The 13,659-nt window shown below is 44.3% G+C and overlaps 1 protein-coding gene and 1 non-coding gene across 2 annotated transcripts; both read left to right on the forward strand.

The window, feature by feature from the left end:
* Window positions 1–656: 656 nt before the first annotated feature.
* Window positions 657–856, forward strand: LOC128058981 (small nucleolar RNA SNORA73 family). Its single transcript, XR_008200569.1, has one exon. It is a non-coding gene; the product is annotated as a small nucleolar RNA SNORA73 family (small nucleolar RNA).
* Window positions 857–8,272: 7,416 nt separating this feature from the next.
* On the forward strand, window positions 8,273–13,485 carry ASIP (agouti signaling protein). The gene is made up of 3 exons (XM_052651243.1): window positions 8,273–8,435; window positions 9,757–9,821; window positions 13,309–13,485. The coding sequence occupies exons 1-3, from the start codon at window positions 8,276–8,278 to the stop codon at window positions 13,483–13,485; spliced, it is 402 nt and encodes a 133-aa protein (XP_052507203.1). The 5' UTR covers window positions 8,273–8,275.
* Window positions 13,486–13,659: the final 174 nt, after the last annotated feature.

Below are 13,659 nucleotides of genomic sequence, written 5' to 3' on the forward strand. Positions count from 1 at the left end.
CCAGGTAATAGGAAGATATGCCATGAGAAAGCCCCACATTTTACTGACAGCAGCAGTAGGTACTGAGAGCAAATTGCATGCTGAATTTAAGGTACAAAAGGGGAGGAGGGTCTTGAAAATTCCCCAGGCTCACTATCACACAACAAATATAATTCTCTGTCCAGCTTATTAAAATCCTTTGGTGGTGTGTCAAACAGCTTCTAATATTTTATTTCTATCCTCCTTTACTGTTTCTTGTTGTTGTTGTTCAGTCATTCAATTGTGTTCACTTCTTTGCAACCATGGGCTGCAGCACTCCAAGCTTCCCTGTCCTTCACCATCTCCCAAAGTTTGCTCAAATTCATGTCCATTGAGTTGATGATGCCATCCAACCATCTCATCCTCTGTCACCCCCTTCTCCTTTTGCCTTCAGTCTTTCCCAACATCAGGGTCTTTTCCAGTGAATCAGTTCTTTGCATCAGGTGGCCAAATTATTGGAGCTTCAGCATCAGTCCTTCCAATGAATATTCAGGATTGATTTCATTTAGGATTAACTGGTTTGATCTCCTTGCTGTCCACAGGACTCTCAACAGCCTTCTCCAACACCACAGTGTGAAAGCATCAAAGTGTTTCTTATTACAAAGTGATAACATGCTTGTAAAAAAATTCAAATACATCCAGTGTGGATACCCCAGGAGGTCACTCTCCCCAGGCTCTAAGTGGTGTATGGGAGTGCAGGGCTCTGTCCCGTGACGTGCAATCCCTTTCCACAATGTTGGAGGTGAAGCTGGGCATTGCATCTGCACCTGCATATTCCTATAGCTTCTCAGAGTCCTATGGACAATGACTGAGAAGACAAACCATGCAGGAAGCATCTAAAAAAAAAAATCCTGGCTCCCCTGCCAGGTGCCACCAGCACAGCCCAGAGCAGGCTGTCAGGATTTCAGCTCATAAACACCTAGTTAGGTCAGCAGCTAATATTGTTTGCAGTCTTCAAGAAGATTCTGCTGCCTTCACCTCTTCTTCATTTCTCATCTTTCACTGTACCTCTGTCCCAATAGGTGGGTAGCCATCCCCCATCACTGGGACATTACAATTCTTTCCTTTCCTTTGGGGACCAAGGCCTTGACCTAAAGGATGAAGGTGTCAGCTTATCCCCAGTGTCATAGCTAAGGGGATGTCTGTGGCGTACACTCAGTGCCCACTGAATACTGATACACCATCTCTCTACCTTACAGAGGTGCTCTGGACACTGCTGTCTCCCATAGCCCCTCAATCAACCCTTATGCATTAGTACTCAAGTGCGTGCACACACACATGCGCAAACACAGATCAACACTCCTGAGGTGTATAAACCACTCACATTTAGCCATGACTTTTCATGCCCTCTTTTTTAGACTTTAATCAGATTCAGTCACACTAATACATTTATAAATGCCTCAGCTCTTAAGGGTACACAAAATCCTTCTTTACAAAATCCTTCTTTGTGCGACTACTTCACCTCCCCAAAGTTCAGGAAGCGGGAATCAGAAATTATGGATTCATAGAATGTTAAAATAGGTCTTTCCATTCTTTCATCCATTAAACAAATCTGTATTCAAGTTGTACTCTGTGCCTTGTAATGTGTACCGGGTTGTATAGTTCTCTCCTCTCATTTCACAGATGAGAAAGCAGAGGCCCAGGTGAGCTGAGGGTGCACACAGTCTCTTAAATGGCAGGTATATCCGTGAAACCTCACTCCCCTTTCTGGATTCTTTATATCCACATACTGAAGACACACTCATCTTAAGTCCTAAGCAGTAACTTAAAGCAGATGATGAGTTTAAGAGGAAGAATTGCCATCAGTGATACCACCGATCAGAGAACATTCTTCACTACTATGGAGTGGGAGGACAGATTACTCTTAAAAACGCAATTACACAGGTCACTGCTGGAGAAGGAAATGGCAACCCACTCCAGTGTTCTTGCCTGGAGAATCCCAGGGATGGCGGAGCCTGCTGGGCTGCCATCTCTGGGGTCGCACAGGGTCGGACACGACTGAAGCGACTTAGCAGCAGCAGCAGCTGCTGTCAGCGTTATGATCCTGTAGTAGCAGATGGAGTGTGTGTCCCTGCTGAGGAGTAATAGCACCAAGGCTTTGTATAGGTTCCCAACCCATTACCTGAAATGGCAAAGTCCCCCAACTCTGAAAACTGTTTTTTTTTTCCCTTTGCTGACTCATTTGGCAACAAAATCTGTCCTGAACTGATGCAAATCAATTCTCAGTCTTTGTTTATCCTTTGTATATCCACACCTTTCTGCTTCAGAAGCATCAATATGTTTGTAATGGGTGCTTCTAGACCCCATATATGTGGTTTAATATGGTATACAGAAGATACTGTTTTTCTAAAATCCACAAAATCCTGAATTAAAAAAAAAAAGAAAATCTGACCGCAAGGATCATAATACATCTAGGTATTGTGGATGTATATTATATTTAGAATATACAGTCTCTTACAGGATTGGCTTAAGAAATATTGGTTCTTACCCTCTCCCAATACACAAATAAGATTAATTTCACTGAGGCTTCACCCTTCCCAGGCTCAGTCTAGTTTTATAGATTCCGTAACTATAAAAGAAACTGTATTTTCTGTTTATTCCTAAAGAGTTGCTTATACAACAAAGGAAACTTAAAAAAATTGAGCCTTGGAATTCACTGTAACCTAAATTAGTCTAGAGATGGTACCTGGTGACTAGTCCTTCCTGCCTGTTTGCAGTGGCTAGTATATTAGAACTGCTGGTTGCTGTGCTGGTGATAATTCCTGCATTATCAGGTGTTCAGAGGAAGTGATGCACATTGGGTCTCAGTTAATCTCCCCCAAAGTCCAGTCACTTCTTTTCTAACTCACATTTCCCAACTCTCCTTTCACTTCAATGCAGAAATTCTCAGTATTATTTTTTTAATGTTTATTTGTTTATTTGTCTGTGTCAGGTCTTAGTTGCAGCACATGGGATCTTCTTTGCGTCATGAGAGATTTTTCATGCTTGCTTAACAGCCCCTTGTGAGTCTCACATTCTAGATAGGGTCAGCAAACTTTTTCTGTGAAAGGCGAGATACTAAATGTTCTATGCTTTATGGACCACACAGGGTCTCTAGTTGTTGTTTGGCCACTCCTCAAAGCTTGCAGGATCTTAGTTCCCCAACCAGGGACTTAACCCTGGCCTTCAGCAGTGAAATCACAGAGTCCTAACCACTGGACTGTCACAGAATTCCCTGTTGTTTTTTCTTTTTTAATAGAACACTTTACAAATGTCAAAACTATTCTTAGCTTGAAGACCACACAAATGCTACACAAAATATGGAAAGACCAAATGAATACTGCAGTCACTAGAGGCCACAGATTCAGCTTCAGTGATAAGTAAATAAATGCTTGTGTAACAAGCTAAGTACTATGCTTAGGTCAGAAGTGGTCAGGCGAAAGAAATGGTAAAGGGGGAGCTTTGTATTGGGACCAGGAGGTAGCTAAGCTTGGCTAAGGTATATACTTCCTATTAGAAAAGATAAAACTGGAAAGGAATGTGGAAGGTAGCTTGGGGAGGGCTCTGGTCCTTTTCTGAGGCTATGTAGTATGTATTTCATTTGGTAATCAGGGTGACCCCTCTAGAGGAATGAAATTGCCTGGAATCCAGCAGCAGCCTCTTAATTGGTTTTCCTCCTCTCAGTCTTGTCCCCTCCATCTTCACACCCCAGTCCAAGGAATCTTTCTACAATGCAAATCTGATTAAGTCTCTTCTCCTATTCAAAACTCTTCATTCATTTTCCATTGTCTTGAAGATATTGTCCAAATTCTTCACCATGGTTTAAAAGTCCTGTCATGATCTGGCCCCTGCCTCCACCTTCTGTTATATTTATATTTATTTATTTACTGATCTTTTCTAGTTCCTTAAATGCACCATCCTCTCTTGCCTTTAGATTTTCATGCTTGTACACAACTCTCAGTGTCTGCAACACTGCCCTCACCACCTTCACTCTCTTCTCCAGCATGGATAAATCCAAATCAGCCCTCTGTTCTCAGCTTCAATGCAGCTGGCTCTGAGAACTTCCCCAAGTCTATGCACTAGCTGAGGTTTCCTGTGGCAAAAGCTTTATTAGAATAACTTACTTAACTTGTCAGCCATCCCTGATAGAATCTAAGCTCTGTAAGGACAGGCATCATTTTGTATCTTGATCACTATTGTAACCCAAAAATCTAGCATAGCACTGGTTTATAGTAGGTACTTAACTAATAATTTTCACTATGAAAGCATCTGGGGTCATTGGCGGTGAGGGGGGGCGGGTTCTGAAGAGCTCTGGTACCACAGTCCTTTATGTTTCAGTGCAGAAAGAATTCGGGAAGAGGAAAAGTGATAGATTAAGAAATTATTTATTTGAATAGGAAGTTTATGAGGCTTATAAGCCAGGGAGTGACAGGGTGCCATACCCCAAGAATTTAGTGGGTTGCAGTTTTATAATCAAAGTAAAAGTAGAGAGGGGGAGAAGAAATGTCTTTTTCTTGAATAGACGTCATCCTTCCATCATCAGCTCCTCCTCTAGGTTGAATAAGAGAATTTTCTTGTTCTACATGGTCAATCTAGGTCCACAAATTATTGTTTCTTATGTATGCAGAGAGTATGTCCTAGGGAATCATTAACTTATGAGCTCACTGGACAAGATGTCTCATGCCACCATTGTTTCACTGTTTGTGGGCATGTCTCATACTTCTGTTGTATGGTTTTGTTGCTAAGCAAGCCTGCTTGGTTTTGTGGTTAAGCAAACCTGATTTTTTTAATCTGAGTAATTGATTTTTTTAATCTGAGTAATACAAGGGTCTCCCATATTTTTTCTAGTTACAATCCCCTAGTGGGATTAACTATTTAATGACCTGTTTTGTCCCTTTGTGAAAGCTGCTCAGTCGTGTCTGACTCTTTGTGACCCCATGGACTATACAGTGCTTGGGATTTTCCAAGTCAGAATACCCGAGTAGGTAGACATTCCCTTTTCCAGGAGATCTTCCCAATCCAGGGATCAAACCCAGGTCTCCTGCATTGCAGGTGGATTCTTTACCAGCTGAGCCACCAGGGAACCCCAAGAATACTGGAGTGGGTGGACTATCCCTTCTCTAGTGGATATTCCCAACCCAGGAATCAAACTGGGGTCTCCTGCATTGTAGGCAGATTCTTTATCAGCTGAGCTACCAGGGAAGCCTTTTGTCCCTTTATCTGTCCCTATCAATGAGATGAATGAATATGTATGTATGAATGAATGAATGAATGGAAATGGGACTTTATTTAAAAGGGAAGCTTAATCTGGTTATATGTTCTAGAGTCAAGGCCAATGAGGAGGCTCTTATGGAAGACCAAGTGGGAGGAACTAGACCACTAGGGACAGAAGGAATGGAAAGGGAGGGAGAAATGGTTGTGAGAAATGGGAGGAATGAAAATCACTAGAACTCAAATGATTGATTGATTGGATGTGGGGAACAAGAGAGAAGGAAACTGCTTTCCAAGTTAAGAGCCCAGCAGCAGCATCAGAGAGAGAAGGCAGTCCTACGAGGAAGAGACGGCCCAGGAGATGAGAAGGAAGGAATGGAGGAAATCGTTCAAATATAGTTTCCCTCAGTCCTAACCAACTAGCCATCCCAGGCAACGCTGACGGCTCTAGTTAGACTGAACTGGGCTAGAAGAACCTTTTGGTTGGTCAAGAATTTAGAATTCAAGTGGCATCTAAAACAGGCAGAAAAAAAAAAATACAACAGGCAGAGAGGCAAACTGGTATAGGTGGGTATGACAGCAGAGCTACGGCAGCTGGAAGGCAACCGTGAGGCTCTTGAAACAAAGAACCAAGTCTAACTGATGAGATGAGCCACACGAACACTTCAAAGAACAATGAAGTACTAAGCGATATGGTATTAAGTTTAAGACCTGGAAGAGTTCAGAAAAAGGAGAGAACTATTGGGGCTTACCTGACACTGAGAGAGAAATGTGCCAATGCTGGCATTGAGCTGGGCCCTGAAGGAAGGATAAAATGTGATCGAGGGAGCTCAGAGTGGATAATGTTGTTGAAGCCAGAGCGAAGGCCTCCTAATGGAGGAGTAGTGTAACCGGTTCCACTGAGAAGAAGGGATGGGCTGGAGTGAAGAGGAAGTGGAAAATATGAGATTATTTAAAGAGAGCATAAAGTAAAATTTGGTAAGAGATCAGATGTAAAGATCAGGGAAGAAAGAGTCAGAAATTAAAACCAACATTCTTGACTGTGGAGGGTGGTGATTGGACAAAGATGGGAGGCACAGTGAAGCCAGATCATGCTCGCAGTTAACTTACACAATGTCAACCATATGTACTTCGTGAGTGGGTGAGAGAGGGGAGAGAATCAATTTAAATATGCAGGTGAGGCGAGGTGAGGACTTCCCTTCTGGCACAGTGGATAAGAAGCCACCTGCCAATGCAGGAGACATGGGTTTGATCCCTGGTCCAGGAAGATTCTACATGCCATGGAGCCACTAAGCCCTTGCACCACCACCACTGAGCCCACATGCCTAGAGCATGTGTTCTGCAACAAGAGAAGCCACTGCAACGAGAAGCCTGCACACCACATGGAAGAATAGCCCCTGCTCACGAAATTAGAGAAAGCCTGTGTGCGGCAACGAAAACCCAGCACAGCCAAAATAAATGCATTTTAAAAATAAATAAATATGCAGGCGATTCTGATCAGTCTCCTCTCCAGAGAGCCCCTGCTGTGCGATAAGGAGACAGCCACTCCAGAATTGGGAGCTGCGGATATGCTTTTCCCTCAGCTGGTCTCAGTTCCTGTACACCTCTCATAGTATGAACATTTCACTATGCTGATGGTGATCCTGGTGTTCAAAGAAAAAGATTTTTTTCATACAATATGATCCCTAAAGGCCAGCCAATTACTTATTCCAGTGTGAAATTAAAAAAAAAAAAATTCCATCATTTGCCAGCTGGAGAAACTGTACTCTGCGATTTTTGCCTTAGAGTCTAACGTTGCACCTGAAAATGTAACAACAGGACTATTTGCAAGGGAAAATATCCTTTAGAATGTCCTGAGTTGAGAGTAACAGAAAACTCCACTCATACTAGTTTAAGACAATAAAGGGGGGGACTTCCCTGGTGGTCCAGTGGTTGAGACTCCCCCTTCCAATGCAAGGGGTGTGAGTTTGAGCTAAGATCTGACATGCTCCCAGCCCAAAACCAAAACATAAAACAGAAGCAATATTATTACAAATAAAGGCTTTAAAAATAGTTCACACAAAAAAAATCTTAAGAAAATAAAGGGAATATATTGGCTCGAGTGCATGCTAAGTCACTTCAGTTGTGTCTAACTGTTTGAAACCCTATGGACTGGAGCCCTCCAGGCTCCTCTTTCCATGGGATTCTCCAGGCAAGAATACTGGGGTGGGTTGCCATGCCCTCCTTCAGGGGATCTTCCCAACCCAAGTCTCCTACATCTCCTACCTTGGCAGGCAGGTTCTTCACCTCTAGCGCCACCTAACTAATAAGTCCAGATACGATAGCAAGAACATGCACAGGGTGGGTGAGGAGTGGGGATCCCACATTCGGAGACGATAAGATGATGCTGAAACTGTGAGCCCCGATTGAGACAGACAGACATTTGTGGGAAGAAATCCACTCTGGGATCTGTCTTCTTCATCAAAACCCAGCTAGCAATAAATCAATAAATCTAGCTAGCCTATGTGAACAGGTCCATCCTATCCTTCTGACACAAAACATACCTGCATTCATTTCCTCTGGATGTCAGAATATAGCATATGCAATGACATACACATTTGTCCAAAGGAGCCATTTATCCATGCACCTTCTCTTGAGTCTTAACTCATGAGCTTTATTCTCGGTACTTTAGTAAGACCTCTGCCACCGTGAGGCATTACTGGGGACCTATCAACAATTCTGCTTAGGCCTTGGATCTCCTGGAGCTACCGACATAAAATGAAAGAAAAACAGCACCCCACCCTCTGGAAGGCAGAGACCAATTGCAATGCATTCTTTTTCTCTTTGCAATCTCCCTCCCTTCCTTGTCTTTCTTCCCCTCCCATCTCTCCTTTCCTCTCTTTTTCCTTCATGAGTTCTCCTTCCATGTCCTAAGCCTTGCTGGTCCTCCAGCTCCACTGGGACACTGGGCTGTGGGATGGGGGTCAGAGCACCAGCCCAAAGAAACAAAGAAAGCAGGAGGGCACATGCATTTGCCAGACCCCTGGCCTTCCTGACTGCCTTCTCTGTCGCTCTCAAGCCTCCTGGGATGGATGTCAGCCGCCTCCTCCTGGCTACCTTGCTGGTCTGCCTATGCTTCCTCAGTGCCTACAGCCACCTTGCACCTGAGGAAAAGCCCAGAGATGAAAGGAACCTGAAGAACAACTCTTCCATGAACCTGTTGGATTTCCCTTCTGTCTCTATCATGGGTAAGTAGCCTGGCCTGGGGCCCAGCCTCTGGGCTCTGGCCCATGAGAAGGGGCTGCAGGGGGTCAAACACTCCCCAAGCCGATATCAGGATCCATTGCTATCAGTCAGAGCTCCTTTGTGCTCATTCCTCAGAACAATTCTGGAGGAATCAAGTGTCCCTTAACTTGTTTGGTTAAGAAAGCTCTGCCTCTCACCAATCTAATATGCAGCTTAGCATGATAGAGGCTCTGAGAAACCATAAAGTCAAGACACTTGGTGAATTTGGTTTAACTTCGTGTTTCTGAAACTTACTAAATCACATAACTCCTATCAATGGTAAAATTTTTAGAAAATGCTGCAGAATATAACCAAGTCTGGGACAAACTAGTTCTTTCATGCCAGGGTTGAGAATTGAAAATGACTGCTCAGAGGAAAATATCAGGGGTATTAGAGCCTAGCATTGGAGAATTTCTGGTTCAAATTCATCTGACAATAATTATAATAACATATATACTTATTTTCTGATAGGTACTCTGAAGTGAATACTATTTTTATTCCTATCTTATTTCACAGCTAAGTAAATTAAAAGTTAGAAAAGTTAAGTAACTAACATACAGTTTGTGATTGGCAGAGATGGTCCATGAGTCGCAAAGAGTAAGACATGACTGAGCGACTGAACTGAACTGAACTGACTGAACTGAATACACACCCAGGTTCTGGGTTAGGTTCTGTTTAACTCCAGAATCTAAGCTCAGAACTAATATTCCTTACTGACTTGCCTCTCACTTCAAAAAGAGGATATTCTAGAAATATGGGAAGGCCTGGAACACATTAACATTGATCTGTGTCAGATTTTCCACTATATAAACATACCTCATTTATCCTCACAACTCTTCAAGGGAAGTATAACAGTACCTACTTGCATATGAGAAAACTGAGTCAAAAGGAGATTAAGTAGGTTGTCCAAGACCACAAAGCTGTTATGTGGAAGAGTCAGGATTCAAATCAGGTCTGCCTGGCTCCAAAGCTCTGAGAAATAGGAAATAGGAATACCGGAAACACAAGACCATCCTTGTAGAGACACTGAGTCCATTTTCCAGGGCCTTCTTGGATTTTCCCTTTCACTTTCCTTCAGAGGACTCTTTGCTGTCAGTCTCTGGCTCCAGGTCTGCAGCCAGGCTGCAGAAGCTGCTGGCCTAAGTCCCAAGATATGATCTATCCAACCAAACCTTCATCCTCTCCCCCACCCTGGGGCTTCCTAGAGCGCTCTCTGCTCCTCCCTCTTCACTGCAGTTAAGGACCCTCAGAAAATGGCTTTGTTCCTTCTGTCTCTCTTTGAAGCACTGAACAAGAAATCCAAAAAGATCAGCAGAAATGAAGCGGAAAAGAAGAAAAGAGCTTCCAAGGTAGGCCTGGGAGTTCACATTGTCGGGATGGGGCTGGACTTAAAGGGGGAGGACATCCAAGCTCTGGCCAGAAACTAAATGAAAGATTTCCAGGGTTGCATGCCCCAGAGAAACTGAAAGCTACCAAAACCTTCCTGACCTCGAGCCCTGAAGCAGACCGCCAAGAGCTGAGGTCCAGGATGCTGAGTAAAATTGCTTACCTAAACTAAACTGGAGAAGGAAATGGCAACCCACTCCAGTGTTCTTGCCTGGAGAATCCCAGGGACGGAGGAGCCTGGTGGGCTACCGTCTATGGGGTTGCACAGAGTCGGACATGACTGAAGCGACTTAGCAGCAGCAGCAAACTAAACTAGCTTGAACCCTGCCTAAAATAACTAGCTCAAACTTTCTAAACTAGCTCGAACCCTGCCTGAAATTTCACTGTCATTCATTCTTTTGGATGAACGCGATGTTTCCCAAACCTCAGTCATTTCAGAACCATTTCTACAACTTTTACCACATCTGAATTCCACTTATTTAATATTTGTTTAAAACTTAAAAACAAAAATACTATGTAACAGGACTTCCCTGGTGGCTCTATGGCAAAGAATCCTCCTGCCAATGCAGAAGACATGGGTTGGATCCTTGGGTCGGAAAGACCACCACATGCCTCAGAGCAACTAGGCCTGTGCGCCTCAACTATTGAACCTATGCTCTAGAGCCGGGGAGCTGCAACTAACTACTGAAGCCTGTGCACCCTAGAGCCCATGCAAGGCAACAAGAGAAGCCACTGCAGTGAGAGGCCCAAACACTGCGACTAGAGAGTAGCCCCCACTAACCACAACTAGAGAAAAGCCCTTGAAGCAACAAGGACTCTGGACAGCCAAAACCAAAAATAAATTTAAAAAAACCAACTATATAATCATGATAGAAAACCAGTATCACTGACATAAATAGGAAGTAACCATGAAAATAAGTAAAACGAAAATAAAACCTTGTTAGCAAATTCTAGCTGGTTGGTGTTGCTTGCCACAAGTTCTAAATCTGAGACTTGCTCTCTGCATTAACAAAGAAGGATTAGAAAGTGTTAGGGAAACACTAAGGATATATTGACATCAAACTGAGCCTTTCCATTTGAAAGAGACTGAAAAAGGAATCCTCTCTCACTGTGTGATTCAGTGTCATTTAATATTCATGTACTGCCTAAAATTGTACCACCATGATACAGGTTCGAGAAATACTAGATTAAGGCACTGTTGAAATGCACAGTGTTCCTATTTTAGTGTGCCTCATTTGATCAGATCATTGCAAACAGAGCCAGGAATATTGTACAAGCATTGGAAGGCATGACCTGGCACTGTGATCACAATAAAGTTCCCTGTTCTCATTGAGCCTTTGTAAAGTGAACAAGCAGATCAGATGACTGACAGAACTGTAAAATCTATTTATATGCTAGATTCTGGGAATATAGTAGTGAACAAGAGAGATATATAACTGCTCTCGTGGAGTTTACACTCTTCTGGGAGAAATAGAACAGCACGTTAACCAGTGCTGTTCAGATAATGATAAACACTGTGAAGGAATGAAAGCATGGCAGTGAGACAGAAGAAAGGGAAAAGTGGTCAGGGGAAGTTCTCTAGAAGGAGGCAGCACTTAAAAGACTGAGAAACTCTGTAATCTTGAGCCACAGTGTTCAATGGAAATGCAACGTGAGACACACATAAATTAAAATTCTAGTAGCCAGATTTTTAAGAGAAAAAAAAACAGGTGCAATTAATATTAATATTTTGTTTAACCCAGTAGATCCCAAATATTATCATTTTAATATGTAACCAACATAAAAAGTTATTAATATTTTACTTTTTTTGCGCTCTTTTACTTTTACACTCTCAATTCCAATGCCCAGTTTTTAACACTAGTGAAATATAGTCCTAACAAAACAATGTTCAGTTCAGTTGCTCAGTTGTGTCCGACTCTTTGCAACTCCATGAATTGCAGCACTCCAGGCCTCCTTGTCCATCACCAACTCCCGGAGTTCACCCAAACTCATGTCCATCAAGTCGGTGATGCCATCCAGCCATCTCATCCTCTGTTGTCCCCTTCTCCTCCTGCCCCCAATCCCTCCCAGCATCAGAGTCTTTTCCAATGAGTCAACTCTTCGCATGAGGTGGCCGAAGTATTGGAGTTTTTCAGCTTTAGCATCAGTCCTTCCAAAGAACACCCAGGACTGATCTCCTTTAGGATGGACTGGTTGGATCTCCTTGCAGTCCAAGGGACTCTCAAGAGTCTTCTCTAACACCACAGTTCAAAAGCATCAATTCTTCGGCGCTCAGCTTTCTTCACAGTCCAACTCTCACATCCATACATGACCACAGGAAAAACCATAGCCTTGACTAGATGGACATTTGTTGGCAAAGTAATGTCTCTGCTTTTGAACATGCTATCTAGATTGGTCATAACTTTCCTTCCAAGGAGTAAGCATCTTTTAATTTCATGGCTGCAATCACCATCTGCAGTGATTTTGGAGCCCCCAAAAATAGTCTGACACTTTTTCCACTGTTTCCCCATCTATTTCCCATGAGGTGATGGGACCAGATGCCATGATCTTTGTTTTCTGAATGTTGAGCTTTAAGCCAACTTTTTCACTCTCCTCTTTCACTTTCATCAAGAGGCTTTTTAGTTCTTCACTTTCTGCCGTAAGGGTGGTGTCATCTGCAATGATGTACTCTGCATATAAGTTAAATAAGCAGGGTGACAATATACAGCCTTGACGTAGTTGTCTTTAATGGGAAACATTTTACTTCATCTTTAAATTTTAATTAAAATTAAATAAAAATTGAAAACTCGGTTCTTCAGTTGCACTAGACACATTTAAAGTACTCATCAGCCACAGATGGTGGGTGGCTGCCTGCACTGGAGTGCATAGCAAAGAATGTCCCCAGGAAAGGAAGCCCCAAAACAAAGCGCCTGCAACAACAACTCATTTGCTGTGTTCGGTGCTCAGAGGGCGGGCGGGTGGAGCAATGTGTTTAAGACCAGTGGGAGTGGTAGGCGGGCCAAACCACAGAGGGCGTCAGGGATCCCAGTAAGGGGAAGGAGGATGTGCTTAGTCCCTTGTGCGCTGGAGACTGGACAGTAAGGGGGCAAGGGCAGCAGACAGCGGCCAAGCCCAGGGTTTCATTGGTAGTGAAGAAGTGGCTAGACTCCGAACCTACGTGAAGGCAGAACCAACAGGGATTGCGGATACACTGGAAGCGGAAGACAACAGAGACGGGAGTTAAAAACCGTGCAGCTGAGTGGGATCCCGTAGGGAGAGAAGAGGCCAGGCCCGAGTCAGTTAAGTGTTGATGGCGGAGCAGGCGAGGACCAGCTAGGGTGCTCTGTGGACATGAGTCGAGCGGGCGGTGGACAGCAGGTGGGGACGTCTAGTCCGAGGAGTTCCCAGGCGGGGGTGAAGACGAGTGGGGCGGACGTGGATGGCTCGGGCAGCCTCGGCGTTTCCCCACAGAGAAAGGCTCCGATGAAGAACGTGGCACGGACCCGGCCCCCGCCGCCTACCCCCTGCGTGGCCACCCGCGACAGCTGCAAGCCACCAGCGCCCGCCTGCTGCGACCCGTGCGCCTTCTGCCAGTGCCGCTTCTTCCGCAGCGCCTGCTCCTGCCGCGTGCTCAACCCCACCTGCTGAGCGCGCCTCAGGGTGGCGGGGCGGGGCTCCCGGGACCCTGGGGCCTTTCTGCCGCGGGAGAGCTCTGGTAGGAGGGGCTTCCGAGAACGGAGTGGGCGCGGCTATTGACGTTGGGGCGGGGCTTCAGGAAGTCTCAGCTAGGGTTGGGCTAAAATCCAAATACATGTAGTCTTC

This window comes from Budorcas taxicolor, chromosome 13 (genome assembly GCF_023091745.1).
Source record: "Budorcas taxicolor isolate Tak-1 chromosome 13, Takin1.1, whole genome shotgun sequence".
Classification (NCBI taxonomy): Eukaryota; Metazoa; Chordata; class Mammalia; order Artiodactyla; family Bovidae; genus Budorcas; species Budorcas taxicolor.